This window comes from Metopolophium dirhodum, chromosome 8 (assembly GCF_019925205.1).
Source record: "Metopolophium dirhodum isolate CAU chromosome 8, ASM1992520v1, whole genome shotgun sequence".
Classification (NCBI taxonomy): Eukaryota; Metazoa; Arthropoda; class Insecta; order Hemiptera; family Aphididae; genus Metopolophium; species Metopolophium dirhodum.
Window position 1 is genome coordinate 35266983 of NC_083567.1, and position 27413 is coordinate 35294395.

The window sequence follows — 27413 nt, forward strand, 5'->3', positions numbered from 1 at the left end:
TGCAGCATTGAACAACATGTCCATGACAAACCGCGTGTCGTACGATTCGAAAACCATATAAAAGCGATACAGTATAGGTATAATTGGATATTATATTATTCATATTATTACGTTTTTACAAGTGTACATTATAATAATAATATGTACCTATATAACCTAACCGTATACAAAGGTGATTTGTATTTTATTCACAGTCAGAGTGTGGACTGTGGGCTAATAAATTAGGTCGGCATAATATTATGTAGATGTAAATATAGGTTTAATCGATAATTAAAATAAAAATCACCTAGTGCGGAATTTTTTTCGCTCTCTATTATTCAGCGTATTATTTCACTCGTATATTGCAATTTGCAGTACTGTGTAATACATATGTATTATAATTGCTTTAAAAAATTTAAATCGCGCTGCGCACAGTTTTTAACACAAAAGAATATATTTTATTTACACGAGAATATAATATAACGACATGCAGACAACCTGACAGCGTATATTACCTATCTGTGCATCACCTGCAGATTATTATATATCGCTTACGTGATTTATATTATGTATATTTATGGGTGTCATAATTATTTTAGGCTGTTTGTCTGCAGGCATTCAGGATTTGCAGCTAATGACGTGTGGAAATATAATATAATATAAATAAAAAACAATAATAATAGTATACATATAATATGTATTATAATTCCTACACAAACAATAATAACATAGGCGAGTAATGTGGGTACATTCACCAAATAATAATAATTAACGTATTGAAAATAATAATTGTTTCCGCTAACGTGCGTTTAAATATCTGCACTAGAATCTGTCGGTGTACTGCAGGATGCGGTGTAGCTGATAAATTCTTTGTTGGTAAATTGATGAATCGTTTTACTAGGTTTCATCGTGATGCCGTTTTTAGAATTTTCGATAAACGTTTTGACGAAAAAACGGCTGTGTTCGCCAACATCTGGACTCGTTATAAAGTCTTCGCACTAAAGAAAAAGAACAAAATATAAATAAAAGAAGAAAACAATAATAAAACGGAGTCACGGAGATATCTACTGTTTACGAAACATGACAAGAATATGTAATTTATATTATTGGATTTTTAGGTGCGACTTTCTTGTACGATGAATTTATTAGTCCGTATAGTAGGTACATACACCTATATATTATCATCCTGCGTATTTATGGTACAATTTTCCCTTGATCTCAATAAAAAATGTTTTTAATTGGTCGACAATGATTTGGTATAAGTACATTGTAGCAGAATTATTCAAAATTACAATGATCATCATTGATAATATTCACTTTATATCGTGAACTGCAGTTCGCTATAAATACCTAATAATATTTATAATGTAAATCATCTGTATAAAAATATTACCTATACGAGTACAATTCATATAATTTAAATTTTATGAATAATGCTAAGTTGATAAGCATAATATCATAATTGAATGCCAAAAATAATATGAGGATTTGATGATCAAAAACTACAATAAATAGAAGAATAACTACAACCAGACATTATTTAATATTCAATATAACCATCATCATCTTTAAAAAAAGATCAAAATTATACTACTTAGTTTAAGTTAAGCAAAATATATTGTAAATAAAATAATACAACTGAGTAAATACGATTTTTAACCTTGTGTCCATAGTCCATAGATGATGATGTTATTAATTATATATTCAATATAAAAATTATTAAATATAATAAATATAAATATATTTTATAACGATTATTATGCTATTACCTCAACATTATATTCAGTTTTATGCAATTACCTATATGCGAGTGCTGACTGCCGAGTACATAAATAAGTATAATTCCCGTGTACTGTGTGATCCGGATTCATACAATATATATATATATATAGATATATACTTATATTATTATTATTATAGCTATAGAAGTACAGATAGATAAACGGTATTTGTTTTTCATTTAAATAATAAACCAATATAAGAACTTTAAATTTATCTGAATCGAAATGTCAATCTTTGATTATACTTTATAGTCAATTAAAACAATTTCGATTAGATACCGATATTTTAATTTAAGGGAATTGCGTTGGAAAAAACGATTTTATAATATTTGTTTTTTTAGTTTTGCAGTAAAAGTTTTTACGTTCATTAAAATTGTATGCTGGAATATTCGTCTGAGTACCTATATCTACTACCTACCCTTAAAACTTCGTACATCTCTTGAAATATCGACTTTTGGAATAATAGTTTTTTTTAGTATTCAACATAAAGGGATTATATCCCCGTCGAAGCAATCTAAAGTTAGAGATAACGAGCCAATGGAAAGTGTTAATTTGACAGATTAACATCTGTGAGATTATAGGTGATTCAATTGTCGGAAGGGACCAGGAAGGATATTAAAAAGTGTCATAAATCTGCTGCAAAGAAGTCACGGGCTTAATGACGTCATTTTTTTTATTTGATTTTTTTTTAAGCATTCTCGCCGAATAGGTAAAACAATTCTAAATTACCTTCATCCATTTAGCCTCTGATATCTCTTTATCAATCACAATGTCGAAAGTTAACGGTCGCAAGTTTGTAACGAAATACATATCATCACAATCGAAACTCCCACTTAAAACGTGCCTGAACGCCACTAAAGATACGAATTCGGCCCTGATGCCCGTCTCTTCAAATACTTCTCTAATGGCAGCGTCGCCGATATTTTCTCCTTAAAAAATAAAATACATAATACATATACATATTAATATATTATGTACAGCAGTGGCGTATATATAGGGGGGTTAAGTGATTCATCCATCGAAAATAAATCCTTTACACGTCGCGTATATGATATAGAAAAAAAAGGATAAATGTCCACGTGAGTTCGATCAATTATTTATACATCTCACGTACAAATATTATGTAAATTATAATATATATTATTATTATTATTATTATTATATACTTATATAGGTACCATATAATAAATAGACGGGTAATAATTATTGTTATCCGTTGTAATATTATCGAGCATTCAACACGTACGTTTGCGTGTTACTTTATCCTTATAATATGGTGTACGAATATAGAAATGCGAATTATTAATATTATTGTACTGTGAATTATAATAATATGCGTGTAAATATGACGGGTCGCCAGTATATTATTTAATAAAAAAAAATAAAATATCGGGTTTCCGGTTTGTAAAATAATAACATGAACAATCATTAGTGGCAATATCACAGAATATCACAAATATAAAACGATAATGGATTATAGTGATTAAATCGAACATTTTTTGTCCCGATATTCTATCAGCTATTATTATAATGCCCTATCATGCTGCGGCCAAGAACAAGAAAAAATCATAAAAACAACTAAACAAATTTATTACATCCAATATCCACGTATAATAATACATCTATTTAGTTTTAGATGCGACGTTGCTAAATTAGAACAGAAAAAAGTAAAAACCACGGTTTTACGACACTCATAATATAATATATGTATAATAATTTAATCGTGCGTAATGAGCCGAATAAATTGACACGTATTGAAATAATTATTTCAAACACGAAATTAACTACCATTATTTTAATAACGTTTTAAATAGGTATGAGATTTTTTTTTTACCGGAAAATCAGTTTTATTTCACTTTTATACTTTCACCGACTAATTTTTTTTTTTTGTAGTCATGTAATTACAATTTGTGTTTTTTTTAATTACACTAAGGATTACCTCATAAATATGTAAACGCGTAGGTATATTATATTGTAATATTATATATATGTGAATACGAACCAACCGTCGGGATAATAAAACCTTATTAAAGTACAAAATGCTCACCAGGATTTACATAACCTCCGGGCAATTTCCAAAATGGAAGGCTATGCTCTTTGACGACTAACAAATGATCGTCGCGTATCACTAGACCTCCCGCCCCTGTGTACGTATGAGGGGAGTCTACCGTAGATGTGCTTTCACCCCTTAAACGTTTGTACATCCACAGTTCGTTACCGTCCGGTGATGTTCTGTGAAACAGGAAATTGTTCTAGAACCAAACACAATATATTTTATTATGTACACGTGTGGTTGAAAATCCTAAAAGCCAAACGAAACGTTAATATGTTATGTAGGACTTAGAAATGTGTCAAAACACAAAGCCCAGCAAGTTTCAGAAGTATTACCTTTTCAATATAAAATGACATGTTGTATAGAATTTCAGTTATATTGTTATTATTTTTTTTTCCTATCGTAAACATTCAGTGACGAGATATTCACGACGGAAAAAACATAATATAATACAATATTGTCATTCATAACAAGTTTTTTGATGATAAATTAATCCTGTAACATTTCTTGAGTTCGGTTATAAATTTTGACATTCGTATCGAATACATTTTGAGACTGTTTGTTTTATAATTATAATTTTTTGATTTTTAAATTAATAAGAAAAATTATGGTAAAAAGGTGAATTATAGGTAAATACTATGTTTGATAAATTTAATTCAAATTTAAAATATTTTAAATTTTGATTTTTGAGGGATATTATTTTTATCTGTAGCAAAAGGTGAGTATATTTTATATTAAAGTTATTATATTTGAATGCAAAAAAACATAATATAATATATATTTTTTATTATTATCATATTTCATAAAATTATATGACTAGGTTATTAATTATTATTTCAAGTACCTATACAACTAGTATTGGAATATTAAAAAAATACCATAAATAATTTAGGTAACGAATTTTATTTAATTATTTCATCAAAAAAAGGTTAAATAAAACCTATGTCTAATAACTATTTATAAGTAATCAACGAAGAGAATAGTTTACTTCTTTCACGAAGCCAGAAGTTATAAAAGTAATTTTATCCTAAACTTTAAGTTTACCAGGAAAGTAAATTTTAATTCTACTCATACAGTATTCTCAAAAGTTGTGAGGCATTGTCTTTAACTAAAGTTTTTCACGGCTGAACGATTATAAATGATTAAAAGGGTCTTAGTAGATAACATACTACTGTTTTATTTACCATATTAAGTTCTGAATATAATTTAAAAATAATTATAAATGGAACTTGGAAGTAACGATTTTTTAAATATTTGCAGCAAACAATTTGAAAACTTAATCTTTTTATGAGCAAGTGTTAAAAAAAAAAGAAACTAACTATTAACTGTTATTGAAGGATTTTTATTATTTAGTAAGTACCTAGTACCTACCTAACTTGAACACAATATTATAATATAATATTATATTTAAGGTAAATATTAAATATTAAGTACACATTTAATAGGTATTATAGTAAAGTTGTGTAACTAATCGTTTTTCATATTATGTAGATTTCTGATTTATCAACACAAACAGCTAATCATTGCATTATAATTTGAAATCTGAATTATTATCTTAAAATATATTATATTAATATGGCCTAACCTATACACATTTAAAAATAATTTTATTTGGATTTCAGAGAACTCAAGATTCACGAGTGGCTGAGTGGAAATTTAAGAGATTATGATGTTTGTATAAAGTAAAATAGGTATAAGGTTATATACATGGTCGTTTTGTCTAACTATTATATTCGTGCCAGCTCTTTATGGGTTTCAGACTTTCAATGCACACTTTAGGATTGTATTGTTAAGAACTTCTTACTTTGGCCAATTCCGAAATCCAATGCGCATGCTGCCGAGCTATCTGGAACCACACCAAGTGCACCTGTTCATCCGCCGACCATTTAATTAGAGATCCTGGAAAAATAATGGTTTTTTGAAAACGTGTTAAACACAAGTTCCGAAGAACGTGATCGGGCCCCATATGGCGGCAACGACCCTTGTGAGAGGAGGGTGAGTGGCTTAGTGTAAAAAAAAAAACAACAACAACAAAACTGAAGGGGGTGAAGTTCAATTTCGGGGCTGCGTCATGTTGTGGCGTGGAAAGTAGATAGAGGGGAGGGGAAGAGCTAGAGAGAGAGGTAGTTGGAGAGAACGAAATGGAGGGAGGATTAATGTAGAGTACAGAATCCCCAGGGTATACGCGCACACGCTCCCGCGGCCCAGGGAATAAATCACAGATTAACTTGAAGGTTCGCATTCAAATTTATGTCGATGGATTGTAGTGGTATAAGGGAAATATGGCAGCAAAAAAAAAAAAAATAAAAAAATTTTACACATGCACTGCATATATGCGTGTATAAATGTATATTATATTCTGTTGTAAATCCGTTTTGAGCAAAAAAGTTTTTTCGGTACGGCGGGAGGGGAAAAGCTCGATGCCGATTATGTACAAGTTTTAGTTGGTTGTTAAAAATATGTTAGCATGAATATCATAAACTATTGTCAGTATTTTTAAACATTGACAGCCTTCGCCTTAACGGTAATGTTTATTTTTCAAACTTGACTTAATACCTAGGAACTCTGGCAACTCGTCAAAAATGGCGGCAAGTCTTAATCGTCGTTTCACTCGCTGAGGATTTTGTACGTAATTAACAGATTTATTATCAAACGGCTTCGTAGAAATAAACATGTGGCATACATAAGCAGACAAATTGCCGATTTTAGTAACATTTGTATAGAGGTAAAGAAAAAGTACAAAGCGTTAAAAAAAATTATAACGAATGTTTCCGGTTGTATGTTTACGAATGTCTAATTTTTTGTTGTCGCTATTTTTAATTAACATGTCTGTTTAATTATTTCAAAATTGCTTGATCGATTTATTTTAATTTGTTAATTGTTACTGGCTTACTGCAGATCAATGTGTTTTGGACACATTGTTTGATACTAAATTGCGTCGTACTATAATCGAATAAAAATATTTTGTTGTTGACAGCAGCAGCAGTATGGGCTAGGTATACCTCACTATAACATACAATACACAAACGAATTATATGTAACAGTTATCGGTTATCCTATACCAAAACATTTGATTTGTGTCATATCATGTTCCCGCTATATATTACTAGACACAAAATAGTAAGTCTGAAACACGGTAAATCGGAAAATAAGATATAAATGATTATTTTGTATTCGTGGTTTGATAATAATGAATAAACAGCGGTGATGTAATGAAATTTACCAAAAATAAACAATTCATATCACTATACATTTTTCAATACAAAAAAATGAGAAGAATTTAATTTGTAAATAATTGGATTAATATTATAATAGTATCTAATACAGTAATACCTACCTACAATAGCTGCAGTACCCATAAAGCAATATTTAACAAGTTAAATAAAATAATATCTATACAAACGTGTTTTTGTAAGTAAGCTATTCTACACGTCATACATTAGTATTCGGTATTCAGTGTAGGATTTCATTAGTTTTAGAAGTTTTACTTACTTAATATATTACTCGTATATATTAAGTTTCGGCATCGGCTTCTCCGACCGTTGGCTGTAGATTATTCTGTATATACTATAATATAGCTATGTATACACTCATATTTTATTTTATAGAATAGTGTATTACAATAGTGAATAATAACTATTTTAAAATAATAAATAAGTTTAAAAAAAAAAAAATAACCGGTCATTTAAAAGTTTGATATAAAAAAGGAATAATAGTGACATTTTTATAACTGACCGTAATTAAATGCAGCTATTGAATTAAAAATACTGTTTGTTTTCGCTTTTCAGTTGAACTTAAAAAAAAAGAGGGTGGCATTTCGGAACATTAATTTTACTGTTGGGTACTTGTCTTGCTTATCTCGCTTCAGTCGCGTGGAAATTGCATTTAGGATAGGTCACTTGGTTGGTGTGTTGTCTTTTTAAATCCAAAAACGATTAATCATCGAATTTTAAAAACAATTCTAGACGGAGCTTTTAGTGTTGTTTGGGTTACAATCATGAATTGTGTGGTTTTTATTTTATCGCAAAGTAATGAGAAATTTAAAATTTCGACACACTACCCAAAGTACAATCTTCGTTCAATTTCCGGTCGGTTGAATATAGGTTCTACCAGACAGTTTTAAATTTAGTCTACTATCTAAAACACTAAAAAATAGCAATAATAATAAACACATCAGAGATAAGCCAAATAGCTTTCTTGATATGCTATGATGCTCAGTATTTAAATACAAATATACAACTGGCTTGTACATTTATTTTATATCAACGGTTTTTATTTATTATGTTAAAACTATAATAAATGTTTTATGTTTTAATAGCTTTTGAAACCTTGTATAGGTTAAAGAACTATGTAGAAAATAATTTAAGGTATATTTTTTTATAAACACCTACTGGCTTAATCCAGACGTGTTTTTGACATTCAATATTATTTCATCGCATTTTACACATATTGCCCAACAGTTTTTTTAGCTGAATTTTCGTAAAGTAAAACTATTATATCATGTGGCCACGTGGGATGTAAACAGTCTACATAATATGAGATATAAATAAGTTTTTTCTATCAAAACATTTTGTTTCTAAATTTCTGCTCCCAAACGTCAAAAACATAACCTAAAATAACAGGGCTCTAAAAATGTGAAGTCGATTTGAAATATATGGCTCAAAACATTTATGTCAAAAATTATTAAACTTTATTGTTTACAAAAATAAAAAATTATTTACGCATAAATATTAAATGACTGACTTAATAATATGTTTCGTGGTAATTTTAGTTAATAATTCAATAATAAAGGTACGTACTTTATATAGGTTATATAGAATTGTTTAGTAACATTAGGTAATCTTACTTAAAAATATACGATCGGTTTAAAAATATTTATGTTTGAAACATTATTTAAAGATATGGCTAAATAAAAAACGAACATATATAAACTATAAAGATTTTAGTTTTAAATGGGATAAAAGCTAATTGAATCATAAACAATTGTTGTACTTGTGGACTATGATCTTGAAACGTTTCTCGATCCCAATTAATTCATCAGAAGTCAAAACCTTCAATTACTGTAGCCAGTCAGCCGCGCCGTTGGCATTTTCCATTACTCTACTCTGATTATTATTCAGTTCACTTAATATGGGTCTCGGTGGTAAATGGTAATAAACTCGTGTGAAAATTGTGTACGAGCCTGTGTGCACGAGTGTGAATTAAAAAATGTTCTGGTTCTGGTCTCAGCGTGGAACACGAGATTCGACTAAAACACGAATTTCCAGGGTCCTTAAGTATGCCAATACCAGCATGGACAGTATTTTACATGTTATTTCTACACATTCAGATTGCACGAAAAACAAAATATTTTAATGAAACGAGAGACGGAAATATTTACATAATTTTATCAAAGTATCCGACAGGTTATATAATGTATGCTATTCGGAGTGAGCGGTATTGAGCGCGGAGAGATTACTCATCCGGACGTAACCACTTTAGGGCGGGAATGCATTTGAGAGGGTTGCGGCGTTTAATCAAATTTGCAGCGAATAGCGATATCTCCTCATTTTTACAACACTAAAAATTATTTTTAATTTATATACATCAATATAGTCTTATATTCCAAAAGTCCAAAACTTAATATCATATTATTATGTGCTCGGTGGTCAACATATAATTAGTATACGACATACCCGTGACATAAATTCGATATATCGCGTGTTAATTTATATTATATTATATTCACGTAATTTTTGTTAAAATATTTTCACAACATTTAGTTTATTAAAAAAAAATGTCATCGTTAGTGTTTTTCAGTGATTAAAATTACTAATAATATGAATATACTAGGTAACCATGAATAATGCACAAAACAAAATAATCATGATCAAACGTGTTTAAACAATTAACCACTGTAGTATATTGGAGTAATAATAATAATGGTAGGTACCTATTAGGTTTTGAGTTGCAACGAAAGGCAGACCAATGTGAAGTAGATATTGGAAATCGATTCTTAAGGAATTGTTTATTTGTAAAATAAATAAAAGACTTTCGAGCTTGAAAAATAACCTTAGGAAAAGTAGTTTTCTATTGTCAACCAAACTACAGTAAATAGTTCAAGAAAATTGTTTTAGTTTGTTCTCATTTCAGAGATAAAATTACGATTTAAAAATGTGATTTCCATGCTCTAAAAACGGGGAAAAGTCCCAACGTATGACTTTTCAAAACAAAAAAAGTATAGGTATAATAAATTATATAATATTTTATACGTCGTCAGATGGAGCGGAAAGAAATAACAGTCGAAAAAAGTCGTCCGTATATTAATCATATATAGCCTGCAGAACGGAAACACTACTACGAAGCCTATACGGATCTTCCGAACGAATTATATTTTAAAATCGCATTACTATATTATTATAATATATTTATATTACATTTGATACGTTTGTTCCAAAAACACATGGTATCAAACGAGATCGGCATAATAATAATAATAATAATAATAATAATAATAATAATAATAATAATAATAATAATAATAATAATAATAATAATAATAATAATAATAATAGTGGCGTACCTATATATTATTATATACTACCAATAGAAGAATATCATCTCGTCGGATCGTCATAATAGTTCCTATTATAGTTGCTGCCAGCCTGCCGTATTATTCTTTGGCTGTGGTTAAAGTATTTGTAGGCGCGCGAAAACCGTGGAAGAGGCGTTGGTGACGGCGTTTTTGCGAATCGGATACGGTTCAAGCACGATGGCACGGCGGGCGACTTATTCGCGACACGTCACGTAAAGCCCGATCGGGGTGGGTATGTGGTGGGTGGCGGGTTAGGCGGAGGCGGCAAGCAGAGACGCGCATAATCTTGGCGCGGTTAATAGATCGACAGCGTTTGTTGTCACTAATATGACGTATAATGTATACTGTATATGTAGGTAGGACACCTACCTACAGAGTGATCTATTAACCACCATGGCAATACTAATTTTTCAAGAGTAAATTATTTTGTTTTCATATGCAGTTTGTAGCATTTAAAAGTTATAAACCTATATTTTTAAAAATAAAAATAATATTTTTTTTACATAGTGGAGGTTTTTTAATTTTGTTTTATGACAATCCATTTATTTTTAATTTGACAATCGGAAGTAGAATTATTTTTCAATCATTATGAATACTGAAAAGATATTTTATATTATTGATAAGCAATTAAAGTTAAGATGAACTGGCAAGCTGCAGTGAGTAAAATAACATGTCAGAAATCAGAATACGCAAACGTTATGCAAGGTTAGACAAAAGTTGTTATTCACTACTCCGCTCATCTAAGCTTAAAAACAATCTCTTATTAATAAAAATATTTATATTCATTAGATATTCGATGTTTAAACATAATCGTTTTTTAAAAAGTATTCTGTTTCTGCAGAAAAAAGTACTAAAAAACCTAAAAAGGCACCACGAAAAAAGGACGAGTTATAGTAATTTTTTTCTGAAAAAACGTAGGTGTTACAAATATTTTAAATCATGTAGAATTTTTTTATTCAAAAACACAAAAATGTACAGAAAATTAGTGTGGCGAGTTAAAGGGATCACACCGTATCGTGTGCCGTCGGTATAATATATAATATAATACGTGTCGGAACTTGAAGTGTGTGTGTGTGTGTATATTTATGTGTGGATTTCCACGAGGGAGGGGGTGCAGCTTTTAAACCACCTATGTTTGTTCTAGTTAATAATTTAAGCATCCGCTCGGCGGCGTCGGTCACGGGACGCTTTAAAATAAACGTTACCGTGGCGGCGGCGGCCCGTGTGAGCGTATTATTATTATTATCATTATTATTGTTATGGTTGTACTATATTGTTATATTATATCATAATAATAAATAATACACATGAGTAAAACGCGCGCGCCGCATTAAATTTTCAACGACACTTTAGGCGCGACAGACGACGCATATAATTATTATAAAATATAATAATATCGTAGAACGCGTTAATATTATTATATTATGTATTACGGCCGCAGTTACTCGGTAGTTACGACCAATGTCGCGTCAACGCTGCCGGAGAGCGTGCGTGCGACTGTGTGGTGCAGCGTGTAGCACCGTAGTCGCACCTACCTCGTCCTCCGTACAATATTATGCTCGCGGTCCAAACTCAGATCGATAGGGCGCCTCTGGGGAGCCCTCCTGTAGTATAAGAGAAAAAAGAAAACACTCGTGAATTATATTTATGAAGTCTGGGAATAACCCGATTACGCGCGCCCGGAGCACTTCCGCGAGGTCCAAATTGCTTTTTCCCATCAAACCAATCAACGGCCGTCGGTGAGTCGTAATTTTTCGGCTATTAAACAATACGCGAGAAGACAACGACGACGAAAAAAATGGTAATTGTTTTAAGTTTTTAGCGGCGGAATCACGGTCGTGTAGTGTCGTATACCGCCACATTTTTCGCCCACCATGCCGCCGCTGTGGTTCAATAATGAAATTATAGTTAGCCAAAAATCGTTTTACATATTCTCGAAAAATTCAGTATTAGATTGTAATAATATTTAATTATTTTTTGGAAGCTGCCCAGATGTACACGAGTATTATAATAAAACTTTATTCGTTAGTACTATATGTAATATGTATATATATGTCATAAAGTGTGCATACGATTATAATGTATTATATTTGCATGGTAAAATTACATAATTTACCAATTGGGTGCCAAATTAGTAAAAAAGTAAAAGAAACCTGTGCCATAATTCATAAGGATATTAAATAATATAGAGAAACTTAGGTATATAGTGGAACATTATCAAAGTACAAGCATTAATTTACGAATACAATTTTAAAAAGTTGTTTTTACTATCAGATCAGTAGCTCAAATAACAATTGTTATCATAAAACAAGAACTTTGCTGCCTTGTGTCGAGACATTTGCTACTTGTCGAAAATAAATAATATTCTGACGAATGTAGTAGTTGTGACTTATGATAATAACTAGGAAGATAAATGTTCAAACTATTTAATGTTTTAATATTGTATTCACACAGGGATAGGTAAAATACTTAAAAATTAATAACGCGATACTAGATATACTTGATAAAAGTTCATCAACTAAATACCAGATAGTCGATACATTAAAAGATTATTCAAAACACAATAGTTTCGATGATGATTATTTTGCAAATGCATTTTTTTTAGTATACCTACAAGTGGTATAATTTATAGAGACATTTTATTGAAACAGTCAAAATAAAATGAAAATCAGTCCATAAACTCAATTTAATAATTCTTTAATTATTACAATTAACAATGAAGTCTCTACAATATTTCAGAGTAATAATTATTAACTAATAATGATTTACGGCAAAATCTAGAGTAACTCACACTTACAAACAAAAAAAAACAAAAAAACAATGATAATTTAATGAGAGAAAAAACAGTTTCTCAGTCAAAATTTAAAAAAAATGTAGTCAATAATATAACAGAATATAGGCATCTATTTTAAAAAAAAAATATGTATAAAATATTATTATGTATAAAAAATAGTATTGGCATTTTTATGTTTCGGTGAATATAATTTCCATGGTAACTAAAATAATAATAATAATTGTTATTAAAACGGTTATGAGATAAATGAAAAATCATTTAAAGCTATGTGACTAGTCAATATAATATTATAATAGGTATATAATTAAAATTTAAATACTACACAATCATAACGTAAGTTCTATCTGGTTGGACAGTGATATTTAAGAGAGATCTAAAATACTATTATGATTTCTAATTATTATGGATACCGTACATTTCATAAAAAAATAAAAACGAAAGTCCAGTCCCAAGTATCGTTTTGTCGTATTGAGTAGTTTGTTAAAATTATTTTTAGAAATACTAAATATACTGTCCATCCCTGTTCGGCTGTATAAACTGCTGTAAAATAAACCAGTCACAACTTGCCAGGTATACCAATAATTATAAGGGCAAGAAGTTTGTGTATTGATCCGACAAGTTCCTATATTCATTAACCAGTGACCAATAATTGTCCAAGTATACGGTTCCAACAGCATATAGCAAGTAACCACCAGTAACAAATATTGGCCAAGTAGGTATACCAGTCGCGACTCGTGGAAATGTACCTTTATAAAAATATAAATTGTTTTTTAATGTCGTTTACACATAGGTACTTGTGTTTATTTATTTTAATTATACTTTATGTAGGGAATAATATTCGAATATTTATAATGTTATAATAGCATAATAAATCGTTAATTTTTATGAAAATGATAAAATAGATTATTAATTTAAAAGAGTTTAGTTAAAATTAGAATTTTAGTGAACTATTTTCATTTTTGTATCAATTTGGGCCATTCGTAAGCACAGAAATATTGTTATCTTACGTTTATATTATATTTTGTATATTATTACGGTACCTATACGAGTGGGCGGACTGCGGAGTGTTGTTCGCGACGGACGACGACGACGAATTTTACGCGCCACACTACACTCGCTGCACAAACCACACCGCACTGTCTACGAAATAACCCTACACGGCTACACCTCCTCGATATTATTATTATTATACTATTTTCAACATAGTTTCGGAAATATAGGGGCGAGAGACATTAAACTTGGCCGGCGCGATAGTGTCGTGTACTCTGCAGTATTATATACCGTAAGTTATGCAATTTAAACACCCCAATTTCTAAAGTTGGAAATTATTATTATAATAATAAGGAAACACTACCTATACGGGGGTTGTCGTATATTGCTGCATGTTTACAGTATGTACTGGGTGATTCATTTAAGTGGCTAAATTGTTATATTTACAGGGTAAATTTTTGTGCTTTTGAAGAAAATATTCTTTATAATTTATGTTTGAAGTAGCGTAGGAGTTTATGACACGACATTTTTAAAAAAAAAATATTTCTATTTATCGTGGTGTTTTTTTTAAGGTTATTTAATTTTTTCATACCTATCTATGTTTTAAATTCCTATAATCAGGAGAAGAATACTGTTTTAAATAAATTATTAAATAAAACTGTATTGATGTATAAATATTGAATAAATGATAATTTATTAAAATAATTTCAAGTTTAAACGATCAGCGAATTAATGTTAGAGATATATGGCATATGATCTATACTAGTCCACTACTCCACATATCTCAACTTTCCTATTGTACTATAATTTAGTATATAATAACATTCCATACTCGTGTTGCTAGTTAAATGGATCACTCTGTATATAAAACTTATATTATATTATATTGTCGTACATGAGTCATGAGTGTATATGTCATACAGCTGTAGCCACTGGCACGTAAATAATACCGTTGCCTTGATGAACCAGCTATAGTACAAACTTCTAAGTACGTACGACGTACCTATATACGATGCAACCGTGCAAGAACCTACCCGCGTTGTTCCAAGTCGTTCAAGAATTGAGGGCTGTCGTTCGACACGGGATGCGTTACGTCACCATACGCGTCCCATAATAGAGACAGACGGTAAATAAAATATATAAATAGAATGTATAAATGCAGCAGCTGTAGAGACGATCGCAATTTATTATTGTTATTGTCTTATAGAACAGAATTCGAAAAAAATTAAATCAGTTCAAGTACCTGCGATATAATAATATTATTATACGTACACAACCGTCGTACGATTTTGTTTTCAGACTTGGTTGTGTTAATGTAATATAACTTTGCAAAATGTCCCCTATCTTTATATTATTCGAAATTAACAACTGTCGAGAAGATTTAACGCATACGTCCGGGTTGCGACGACAATTTATTAGTATACCTACTCACGAATGGGAAAACGTCTGCAATCTACTTTCCACGCTGATAAGATTAAAGCTTCGCAGTTGACATATTTTTAATTGTATCATTCATTTCAACTTGCAAATTGTATCGATTTATATTTAAGTTTGTTCTGGAATTTTGCACTGACAATGGTAACAATAAGAGGAACGTATATTGTTATACGTGAGTATATTATACAATTTTCTTTTTTATCTTGCAAATATGGGTACATTGTATATACATAAAAAGTATACACACTCAAACGAATTCTTAAATTGTATATTTACATACACTTTAGTTTTCAGACGACCACTATTATAATACAACCAGAACGAGTGTGCGATTGACAAATACACAATAATATAATCACTCTAAAACGGTATTTGTTTTTCACTATTTTATATAATGTAGTTTGTTGTATAACTAATTGGAATAAAGTATAAATTATGTACATTATAGTGTGCCAGTCGATTGCAAACTGCTGTCAGTACCTATATAAGAAACAATACAAATGCTTAAGATGTTCAATATTTTTCATTTTTATTTATGTACGATTTCTAAACGAAAATCATATAATCATTATTGTTTTAAATGTATTGCCATTCCAATAGAGAAATATAGGTGCATAATAAATTGTATAGCATATTATTATACAATTTTAAAAATTAAATTATAAGTTTATAATATGTGACAATGCGCACAGTAAAGGCATTATATCGCGACTGCACGGTTCATGAACACAACATCACAACAATATATTAATGTATACCTAATACTATAATAATATGCATAATATAATAGATATTGTTTTCAAATTGTGGGGGCACAGCGTAGTTTGAAATAGCATAATATAAAGTTAACAACATTCTGGAACTGCACTTTTAACAGTTCGTTGTTTGGCTTTCTAAAAAATTTGGAACTGTTGTGTGCGTACAAAAACCGAGACAGAAAACTTTGATTATAGAGATTACATCACCGTTGAACATATAACCTAGGGGAGTGATCGAAGACGAAATGGATAGATGTGTTAACAAGGGTTACAGTGTATAATAGTGAAGAGGGTGCCTACAAAACACAAAACAGAACGCAATGGTGAGAATAAGAGGGTTGGTCCCTCAAATAAATGGGAAGTAGTGAAAGCATATAATTACTTTTTTTATGAAGTACTATAACTCAACGCAAGGTATTACACTACAATTTTAAAACTATATATGTAATTTATTCTTGCTTACTGTCTCTGCAGTATAATTGGGATGTAATAATTAAAGTGCGAACACCAAAACGGATTTGGTTCATACATACAAAAAAATTTGTACTATTCGTTTTAGATAAACACGTACAATATAGTTCATCGCAATTCGAGGCAAACACTGCAGGAATACCACACAAATATTTAAATGCATATCAATAATTATACAAATATTTATAATTAAAATCTAGATTAACATCGTAGTTTTAAAATAAAAACGGAATTTTATGTTTTAATCTGAAGTTAGTAAATAGAATAATAGTTAAATGGTAAATTATTTAATGTTTTATTAAAAATGATTTGTTAAATTGTATAAAAATATTTATAACCTAAAAACTTAAAACCAATATAGGTATTAAACAAAATAGTGTTGTAAGCTATTATTTATTAATTATTATGATACTAAAAAAAAATATAAATATAGCACCTATACCTATTAATTAATAAACTATTAAATACTAAACAAATGCAAAATCCATTTCATGAATCATGATTAATCATTTAATTGTAATTCAAAATATAAGTTTTTAGATTGTACTTGTTTATATCCAGTGGCAATATTCTGCGTGTGAAAAATATTTAGTCGGTAATATATTTCACATTTTAATGAAATATTTGGTAAGCTTTTTTTGGTGGAAAGAAAACAAGATTGTACGTTGTTTGTTGTAATATTGTAGCATCGACTCATCACAGGAATAATCATACAGTATAAAAAGTATTCTATTTTGAAATTTGGAATTGTATAATGTACCTATTCGAATTTGAAATATTTGACATTTGACGTTATATTTTATTTATTGGTAATGTTCTATATTATGTAGGTGCTATTTAGTATTTACAGTGGAAATATAATTAATGTTTCATTGTGGTCAATGCATAGTACAAATCGATGAAAAAAAAAATAAAAGTTATTCAGTAATCACTGATAAGTCATAGGGCCTATCCAAATACATATTTTAACGGATTTGTTGTATAGGTAATAAGCATATGCACGCCTAAGTGCATCATATTTTTTAAGTGCTGAAAGTACCGCTTCTAATTATTGGCAATATATTATACAGTAAATTATATATATGTGCTGCAAGCTGCAATGTCAATGTACCTATGTAACATATGTAACTATGTATATTAAATTACGATGTTATGTTCTTTCGTAGTTTTCAGTTTTAACTGTATTATGTGAATTGTTTATATTAATACCAAATACGCCAATAGTGAATAAAATAAATCTTTTAAATTTCATAAAATTAAAAAAACAATCGGTATTCAACTTTTAATTAAAATAATACAGTATCCAAATAAATTTGTTCCGAGTATTTTAATTATCTGAATCATAATTAATTTTATTTTAAAATTAACACAAATAAGAATGGTTTAGACTTTAGAAGATTAAGTATAATAATTATATATTTATGATTTGAAGATTTTGATATTTTGAAAATAATTATTATAATGATGAGAATAATATTTTTTTGAGCTATTATAACATTATGATAAAATCCTATCCTTAAAGAATATAAATTATTGACTTTTTCAATTTTATGCTTATATATACAATATAATATTTTAATAAATAATTATTGAAAATGTTAAGTTTATTTTGTAGGGTTATATTATTCTTTTAAATGAAAAAATAATTGTTACGGGTATATTGTAAATTTTTCGAAAATTTGGAAAATAAATTTTAAAAACAACTTATTTAAAGTAACAAAATCAACTAAATTTACAATCGAAAAATAAGGGCAGATAAAACTTATAGAACATTCATCTACCGCAAGTATAGTGGTTACGTGGTATAGGTACGCAAAGAAAAAAAACCAAGATCGTTGCTCAATCAACACATTTCTCAATTTTGTATGATGTCTGAATCTAAATTCTTCAAGATTAATAAAAAAACTCAAATAAATAATCTAACAGCGTCAAATTGCAATTGCAAAACAACATTCCATAAATATTTTCCCCTCACGACCATGAAAAATCCAATTTCCATAGATGATGGATTGTTTATGTACAAAATAATAGTGACGTTTAATGTATTTTGGTTGGATTTAAAATACACGAGACTTACATAATATATAGGACATTTGCATAAAGATGCAAACAGACATCTATAAATGTTCAAAGGAAATAGAAAATGACAATACTATAAGAGAAATGGATGGAAATGGTCAATCAAATGCAAAAACTGATCACTTCCATTTAATCCGTTGGATTTATTTATAATAATATAATATTATTTGTTTAAATATTATAAAATGTATGCATTTGGTATTTTGGTTAGGTGTATTTTTGTCATGTAAAATATGCTGTACTGAGTTGCAGCCTTAGTCCATAGAAACAGAAGAATATGAAAATAAAAATTTAAATTTAGTTAATTGAAAGACGGTTTTCAAATTAAAAAATGTGTGTATAGTACCAGCAGGGTTCGGGACTTAATGCATGTTTTGAAAGAAAATAATTGATTCAATAAAAATTTGATTCATGATTTCTGGATTTTGAACTTAACATTTTTTGAGCATATTTTGGTTTTTTCTATGAGTTTATATTTTAAATATTGTTGTTTTGTATTGCATATTTTAAATAATTTACTTTACTATAGAAATCATATTTTTGGATACGATAATCAAACTAACATTATTATGCTTGACTTGATTTAAAAAATCATTTATGTTAAGATTTATTGCAAATAAAATTATTCACGTTTCTTTATAATTTAATTTTAAAAAAATTTTAAATAATTAAAATTGCTCCACTCAAAATCTAAAAAACAAGGTATTAAGAAAAATGAAAATAATATAAAATATTAAAATGTAAATGTAAGTAAGTACATCTCAAAAGTAATAATGATAGTTTATAATTTTATTCAGAAAATGTTAATGCAAAATGCATTATACCTATTGTAAAAAAACGAACCGGGTTATTAATATATATATGATTCTGCGAGAAGAATATAATAAGTTATTAGCTATTATAAATTATTTGCTTACGAATTACGATAATAAATTATACATAATGTTATCTCATTTCAACTCCAGTGGAACAATATACTTAGTTAACATTTATAAATTTAATTTACATCCATATCAAGATAATAAGATCATATTATAATATATATTAAAAATTAATTATACTGTGTAATTTATCTCAATATCTTTATTTTACTGTAAATTATACAGTACAGTTTTTGTAAGATATAAATAACTAATTATTGAAAACCATTTAAAGGTTGTATTTAAAACTGTAAATATATTGTACGACTAATATATTGTACGACTTTTCGAATACCTATATTATTTTAGTAGTAATAGTAGTTATTGTAACTAGTAGCTGTGGTAGTTATACGTTTTTTAAATTAATTAAAAAAATTGTGAAAATAGCCAATAGGTAACTGTTTTACTGTAAAATATAGTTGTCGAGTACCCCTTGTCATTGAGAAAGTCACTGTAATGTATCAAATATACCTGTGTTAAATTTGAATTTAATTTAATCATTGATAAATAATGACTTCACACGAAAAACGATTGTGAGCAAAACCCTTTCTCAGCCTATTTTACTAGAAGTACCTATATATTTTATGATATAATATTTATATTGCTATTATAGGAATTTATCTTACTATTATTATTTATTAATACGGTAGGTTGAATTAATTTTTGATGAAAACATTGTATTTGCATTTGTTATATTATTAATATTTTAATTATTATAATAGAAAATAGGTATGTATATTAGCATGTATTATTGTAATTAACATTTGAGTCATTACCGACTAAACGTAGTAGAACGGAATGAATATAGGTTTCTGGTACAAACAGGAATAGCATAAAATTATTATAGTCTTAATCTTTAGAAAATGTCATTGTATACAAAATATGTCAAAACTGTTTTTTTTGTTTTCCCAATAAATTATTAATTTAAGTACTTAGTAGTATTTTTTTTTCTTTTAACCTCCTTAAAGTAGGTAACAACTAAATTCACTTTCCAATCAGAAAAGATATTGAAGTTGAAAATTGAAGAACTTCTACTATAAAAAGTGTCTTTAGAGAAAAATAAAACACGCACTTCATTGTAAAATCAATACATTCATCGCTCCGCTCAGAATCTAAAATGTCCACATCTATATAATATTATATACTTATATAAAATACAACAATCAACAAATCTAACCTAACATACTACTATACGAGGTATTCAATTATTTATTAGATATTTTTCTATTAGATTTAATTCAATTGGATTTAGGAGCAAAAATATTTGTTCAGCTAGAGAACTAATTTCTATTCTCTGAAAGCTTTTCATTCCAGTAGGTTTATCTAAAGAAGTATAGACGGGTCTCCAGATTGACGTTTAAACATATTGCCTATAAGCTTTGGAAAGTTTACCAAATAGTTAGAGTACTTAGGACTAAACCCTCGATAGAATCTAACGGAAGAAAATGTTCAGGTTCTAAAAAGATTTAGAACCTTCTTATAGAATATAAGTAAAGCTTTTTTCAAATAAATTCAATGATACCTACTTTTCAATTATAGTTTTGACAAAATGTATTTTGCTTCTGTAAGTAAATCGATATTTTCAATTTTGTCACAAAAGTCGATTGATCAATTAATTAATATATTAAATACTATAGTATTCACGAATTGTGTGAAACTAATTACCTTAACTATAATTAATTGCTTAATATGTATACTTAGTTTTTTTTAACTTAAAAACTTACAAAAGTATTAAAATGTTGTTGACGTTTTTAAAAAACTTAGACGAATTAAAAAAAAGATTCTAATTACTTATGCCATGACTGAATACAAATTAAATGTATGTTCATTTATAATTTCAAATTTTTAATTAAATTAAAACAGCTTTTTCTTTTCTATTTTATATAATTTTGTCAAAATTATACGTCTTTGTTTACTTGAAAATCAAGATTTAACGTACATAACAAAAATACAAAATTAGTAAGAATTATACACCAAGGTTTTACATTTTATGTTATTTTTCTACTTTTGTTAAACTCAACTTAGAAGACGTAATAATGAAGGGAAATGGATGTGATAGAAACAACTAAGCGTCGAATTTTTCAAGGAAATAATTATTTTATGTATTCGTATAATAAAAACATTGACTGATCAAAAAATTGTATTGCAACTTGAAAGACTTTTGTAAAAAAAAATTTTAATAAGGTGATATTATAGCTTCATGACAAAGCACGCTGAAACAATGTTTATAAATTGATTTTTATATTTATTACGAAATACATCGTTGAACAAGTTGTGTACCTACAATCTACATATATACATCATTTTTATAAACTTTTTCAATATTTGAATCAGGAATTTGATACATTAATATTTTTCTAATGTTTCAATAATATTAAAATAATTTATTAAAAACATAACAAAATAAGTAACCATGATTATTGATTATGCATTTGTATATTTTATATACATAATATTCTTATCAGCTAACGTTTTTTACTTCCGGCGATAATTTATACTCTAGCTGTTTCGCAGTTATAATCTTATATTCCTTTAAGTAATACATAAAATACAAATAAACGTATACCTACGCGTTAAAAAGTGAGTAAAATTATTATAATGGAAAACTCAAATAACTGTGAAACATATTATAAAATACATTTCCAAATATATCTTGACATTTATTTCATTTGTATGTATATATATAGGGGTCGATACTGTTGAATGTTGATTGATCGAAATACAATTTGCTATATTATTATTGACGTAGAAACTATTATGATTACGTATGTTACAGTACCTAATGTCCTAATCCTTATAAATTCAATTAATTAATGTTAGGAATAACGGTTACTTAAGTATATTGATTTAGTTTTAAAAACTCATAGTAAAATACCTAGTTTTGTTACAAATAATAGATAAGATATTTAAAACTACAAATACTATGAGTAATGAGTTCTAGATGACTAGATCTCTGTCCAATATTATAAAATATACAAAAATATAAAAACTGAAATGTGGTGTACGTTAACTCGATAATCACTAAACCTATTCGGTAAAATAAATGAATGTATATAATAATATAAAAATAGTAACCCTTAAGTAAGGTTTTTCTAAGAAACTTAAAAATATATAGTTACATAATGCTACAAGGTATGTCTACTAAACGGTAGTGATATTGTAGAATAAACAGCAATATTTAAATTTTAAGTTGATGCTTAAAAACCGTTTAATTAGTGCAAGAAGTAGATTATCAGAACCTTGAATATTAAATAGAATTGATGCGATAGACAAAGAAAACAATTTATTAACTAGGTATAGTAATATATATTAAATTGTATTATTAGAGGAAAATATTTAAAAAAGATAAATATAATGAAATTTATATTTGAGAAATGTTTACATTTTATACACGTAAAATTATTTTAGATTAACCACATTCAAATATTTTGCGTTTTAATAATTCTGATAATGATACCTACTGTTTAATATTACAATATAATTGAATAATGATATAATAAAGTCAATATGGAAAAATAATTTTACAGTTCAAAATGCACGTGGATAATACCATATTTGTTTCAAGTATTTTAATTGAAATGAACTAATCGTAAATGTAAATACATACATCTAATTTATCATTGTATATAAATATATAACGAATAATGATAAACAAATCCGTATTTGTTTTGACCTTATAAAGAATATGTAAAATAATATTTTTTCTGAAGTCTGATTGGTGAGAATGGGCTATTAAAACAGTTTATTAACTCCTATAATAATGTCAAGTATTAGCAAAATAGTATGAATAATAAAGATGTAGATAATGTGTCATTTGGACATACCTAATATAGACTCCTATAAATGTTATTTTTTTATTAATTTGCTGGTCCACTTATAATATTTTAATATGAATTAGTTAATTTATTATATATGTCACACCAACAATATGTTACAATTAGTCATTTAATGGCATATCGTGTTAATGTATTATTTATTATACATTTATATTAGACGGTTTAAACTTTAAATACGGTTGTATAAATAATGAAATTATTCAAATATTACTAATAGCACTATTATTAAAATTGTATCAGTTATCGAACAAACACATAAAAAAGCAGTAGAGCCAGCATAATTTTACAAAAACACGAGGCATTCATAGTATTACGATTTATAATCTATATAGAAAATAAGCTTATATGAATCCTAGTATATTTATCTTAATTATTAAATATTTAAATATAACATAATTACGCGTGTAACGCGTGTAATCAGCAGTAGCATTTACAATCAGTGATCGGCTGCTATTATATATTATATGTCGGCTATATAGTGATAGATATTTGTAAGTTGTAGTATACAGGCAATGGACCAAAGTGAAGATGAAGGAGGGGCTACTCATTTAAAACTCACAGAAATACTTTCCTCGTACATCTTTGATAAATAAAATAAAAAAAATCACATCATATAATGCAATACTAATATATTTTTAAATAGATAATATAATATATAATTTATTTGTCAACTTAAATAAAAACCTATGGGTTATACCAGCTATATGATAAATAATTGAATTATAAGTTTCTCCTAAAAAATGGGGAGATGTGTTTGCGACTTGTGAGGAGGCATGGACCCTTTGATCCCCTCTCTGGACCCATGCCTGGTTGTAGTAATATATGCCATGTACTCATGTCACAACTTTGTTATTATAATATTATTATGGAATAGTTATACCATTGATTATAAATACTAGTATTTATAATCAATGGTTAGACTAACCTATAAAACGCTATTTGTATTGGTCCCTATCACAAAATATTAAATAGGTTGTACATTATTTTTTTTCGTACAATGTGTTAGTATGTAATTATGATACGTACTTATCAACCTAGTACCTATATATTCTAGAATAAATTGGTACAAATATAAGTTTGATAAGGTACATTAGAGTATTAGACATAATATAGTTTTGATAGATAATTTATATAATTATAAAATATTATGTAATACGGTAAAGTAAAAATGATAATAAAAAGGTAATTTATTTTTAACTCTAACACTATATTATTATATATTATGACAAGTAACAACTTGAACTAGTCAATATTCAACATACATATTAGTATATTACTTACTACGATTAATATCGTACAAAATGTCTGGACGGAAAAAAATTGTAGGCACATAGGTAGGTACATAAAAACAAATTGGATAAATTTAGACAAATATTATATAGCCATTGGGCATATTATATTGCAAATAGTTGGTATTGGTACCTTACCTAATATACATTTTTACGTGTTTTTACTGTGCGTAAAAAGAGAAAACTAGTTTTTTAGCCCATGGTGATTTCGATATCATTAAAACGAATTCCTCTAGGGAAAAAAATCATTACGGTTTAATAACCATTTCAGGTATAACGCGCTAGGATATAATATTAAACATCTGCATACCTTATAATAACTTATAATACACTACAGCTGGCAGCCGCTAAATATATAATACGCATAGGTAATCTGGTAATGCCACGATATTGCGGAATGCCATTTTAATGGACACGTGTTGGTAAAAAATTATCAAAGGTCATCAGGATTAATAATATCCGGACGTTTACGTTACCGATTCGTAATGTTTTGACGTCGTTACGAATCCGAGTGGAAAAAAATCAGTCGGGAATAAAAAAAACACGAATTACGAGTGACTTTTGAACCATATGGTGCGCGGGAGGTATAGGTATGGGTAACGTGTCAAAGACGGTCTTCGTCGAAACACACACACACACACACACACACACACACACAGCATCTCGACCTGGTCGGGAAGCGCAGTTACAATAATATACACATAGTATATTATACCGGGTGTTCCACCATTTTTGTATTCGAACCCAAACTTCAAAACTTAAATATTTGACTACTTAACGGAAATTTGGACACATAAAATACGCGTATACCTACAAGTTGTAACTCTATAAAGTGGCAATCTCAATTTTTTATGAAACACAATACAAAGTATTTGAAAAATGTTTTCGTATTTACCAAATAACTATTATATCCAAATGGCTTAATAAAATATGTGAATATCCGATAAAGTAATGGTTTCTCAAATTCATATTATACAAATATCAGAAAAAAATTCATTGATGGGACTAACACGGTGAAACACCCTGTATGTACAATAGTACAACAAAACTATGAATTATTATTATTTCCTATGTGTGTGTGAGCAGAGAGACTGGCGAGAGATGACGAGCGCGCGGGCGCCGCCGCCGATGCCGTTCCACGGGTACGCGCACGCGGTGCCACCAACCGAACCGGTTCGTCGTCGCCGGCGAGACGGCGACCATGCCCCGAGCCCGACGACGACCAGCGCGACACGAGTACACGACCGTTTTGACTTTGACACACACGTCACACACACACACATACGTCACGTTCGACCGCGACGATTTCCCTGCAAGAATAACGGCCGTCTCGGCGTCGTCTGCGAACATTCATGGTGACGCGCGTGCCGGTTCGGGAACGGTCAGCGTCGTCGGTAGCTGTGCGGTAACGTAGTGTCTGTAGCTTAACGTGCCGCCAAACGGTTTGAACCGGACGTATAATCACTATGCTACACTAATGTATACATATATTTATACATGGAAGGCCGCGACCGCGTTTGGGAACCAATGGCGGTGGCCCGGACGCGACGCAACGTCCTTGAGACAATATAAGAAAAAAAATGCAAAAAATTACTGGCAAGCTTGGGACCGAATTCCGTCGGTTTCTCTTGTTCCGTGGCGGCTATGGTGGATTTGACGACGACGCCTCTGTGTCTGTCCACGTGACCGGCGAACGTGGACATTTTTCTGCGAAAACGAAAAGAAATCGAGCTATATAGAACCGTATGGCAACACAAAACAATAAATCGGAAAATATAATATAAATATCGTCATTTCCCTCCCATTCCTCCCCTCACCATCCTTAAAACCCATACCCCGCCCATAAGTATTTCGCGTAGGTACCTGACGGTCGCGTATAACGACAGCGGTGGTTGTCTGGAAACCATGTAAGCAGCGCGTCCGCTGCGGTGCGCGAGTCTGTGCACGTTTTAACCTGTTGCCCGCGTGCAAAAAGGGACGTCCGCGGCGGCGGAGACCAGGAAGAACGAACGAGCAGCCGCGCGGCAAGCAAGAGGGACGGACGGTGAGATAGGCGGCGTGCGGGAGCGAGACACCGGCGAGAAAAAAGACGGGCGGTGCAACGGAGACGGAGCGCGTGTATAATATACAGTGTGGATGCGTAAAAAAAATAAGGAAAGAATGTGGTGCCGGGTACGTCGAGCGAATGTGGGTGGGGGGCTGGAGACGGTGGCGATGTGGTGGGGCAAGCGGCGGCGGTTGCCGGTTGCAACAGCGCCGCCGACTGGTCGATAAAGCTGAGAAATTTGTGGGCGCTGACAGTGCGGGCCCGCCGGAGCACAGTCGACTGGTATACTATCCGTGTGTTTGTATGCGTGTGAGTGTTTGTGTGTGTGTGTGTGTGTGCGCGACCGTGTGCGCGCGAGTTCGTGTGCGTGTGTGTGCGACCGTGTTTTTTCGTTCGTAGAATCCG

General features: G+C 29.6%; 1 protein-coding gene across 1 annotated transcript; it reads right to left on the reverse strand.

Annotated features, from left to right (window-relative positions):
* Window positions 1-656: 656 nt before the first annotated feature.
* On the reverse strand, window positions 657-27265 carry LOC132951452 (nucleoside diphosphate-linked moiety X motif 6). Its single transcript, XM_061023274.1, has 6 exons — window positions 26825-27265; window positions 26556-26668; window positions 5618-5712; window positions 3808-4012; window positions 2490-2689; window positions 657-977 (listed from the first exon to the last, which is right to left on the reverse strand). The coding sequence occupies exons 1-6, from the start codon at window positions 26866-26868 to the stop codon at window positions 789-791; spliced, it is 846 nt and encodes a 281-aa protein (XP_060879257.1). The 5' UTR covers window positions 26869-27265; the 3' UTR covers window positions 657-788.
* Window positions 27266-27413: the final 148 nt, after the last annotated feature.

Coding starts and splice junctions, on each gene's coding strand:
- LOC132951452 (XM_061023274.1), bottom strand. CDS start 26,868: ATGGTTTCCAGACAACCACCGCTGTCGTTATACGCGACCGTCAG. Junction 26,669..26,824: donor TCGTTATACGCGACCGTCAG/GTACCTACGCGA, acceptor TCGTTTTCGCAG/AAAAATGTCCACGTTCGCCG. Junction 4,013..5,617: donor GGATTTCGGAATTGGCCAAA/GTAAGAAGTTCT, acceptor GTTTGGTTCTAG/AACAATTTCCTGTTTCACAG.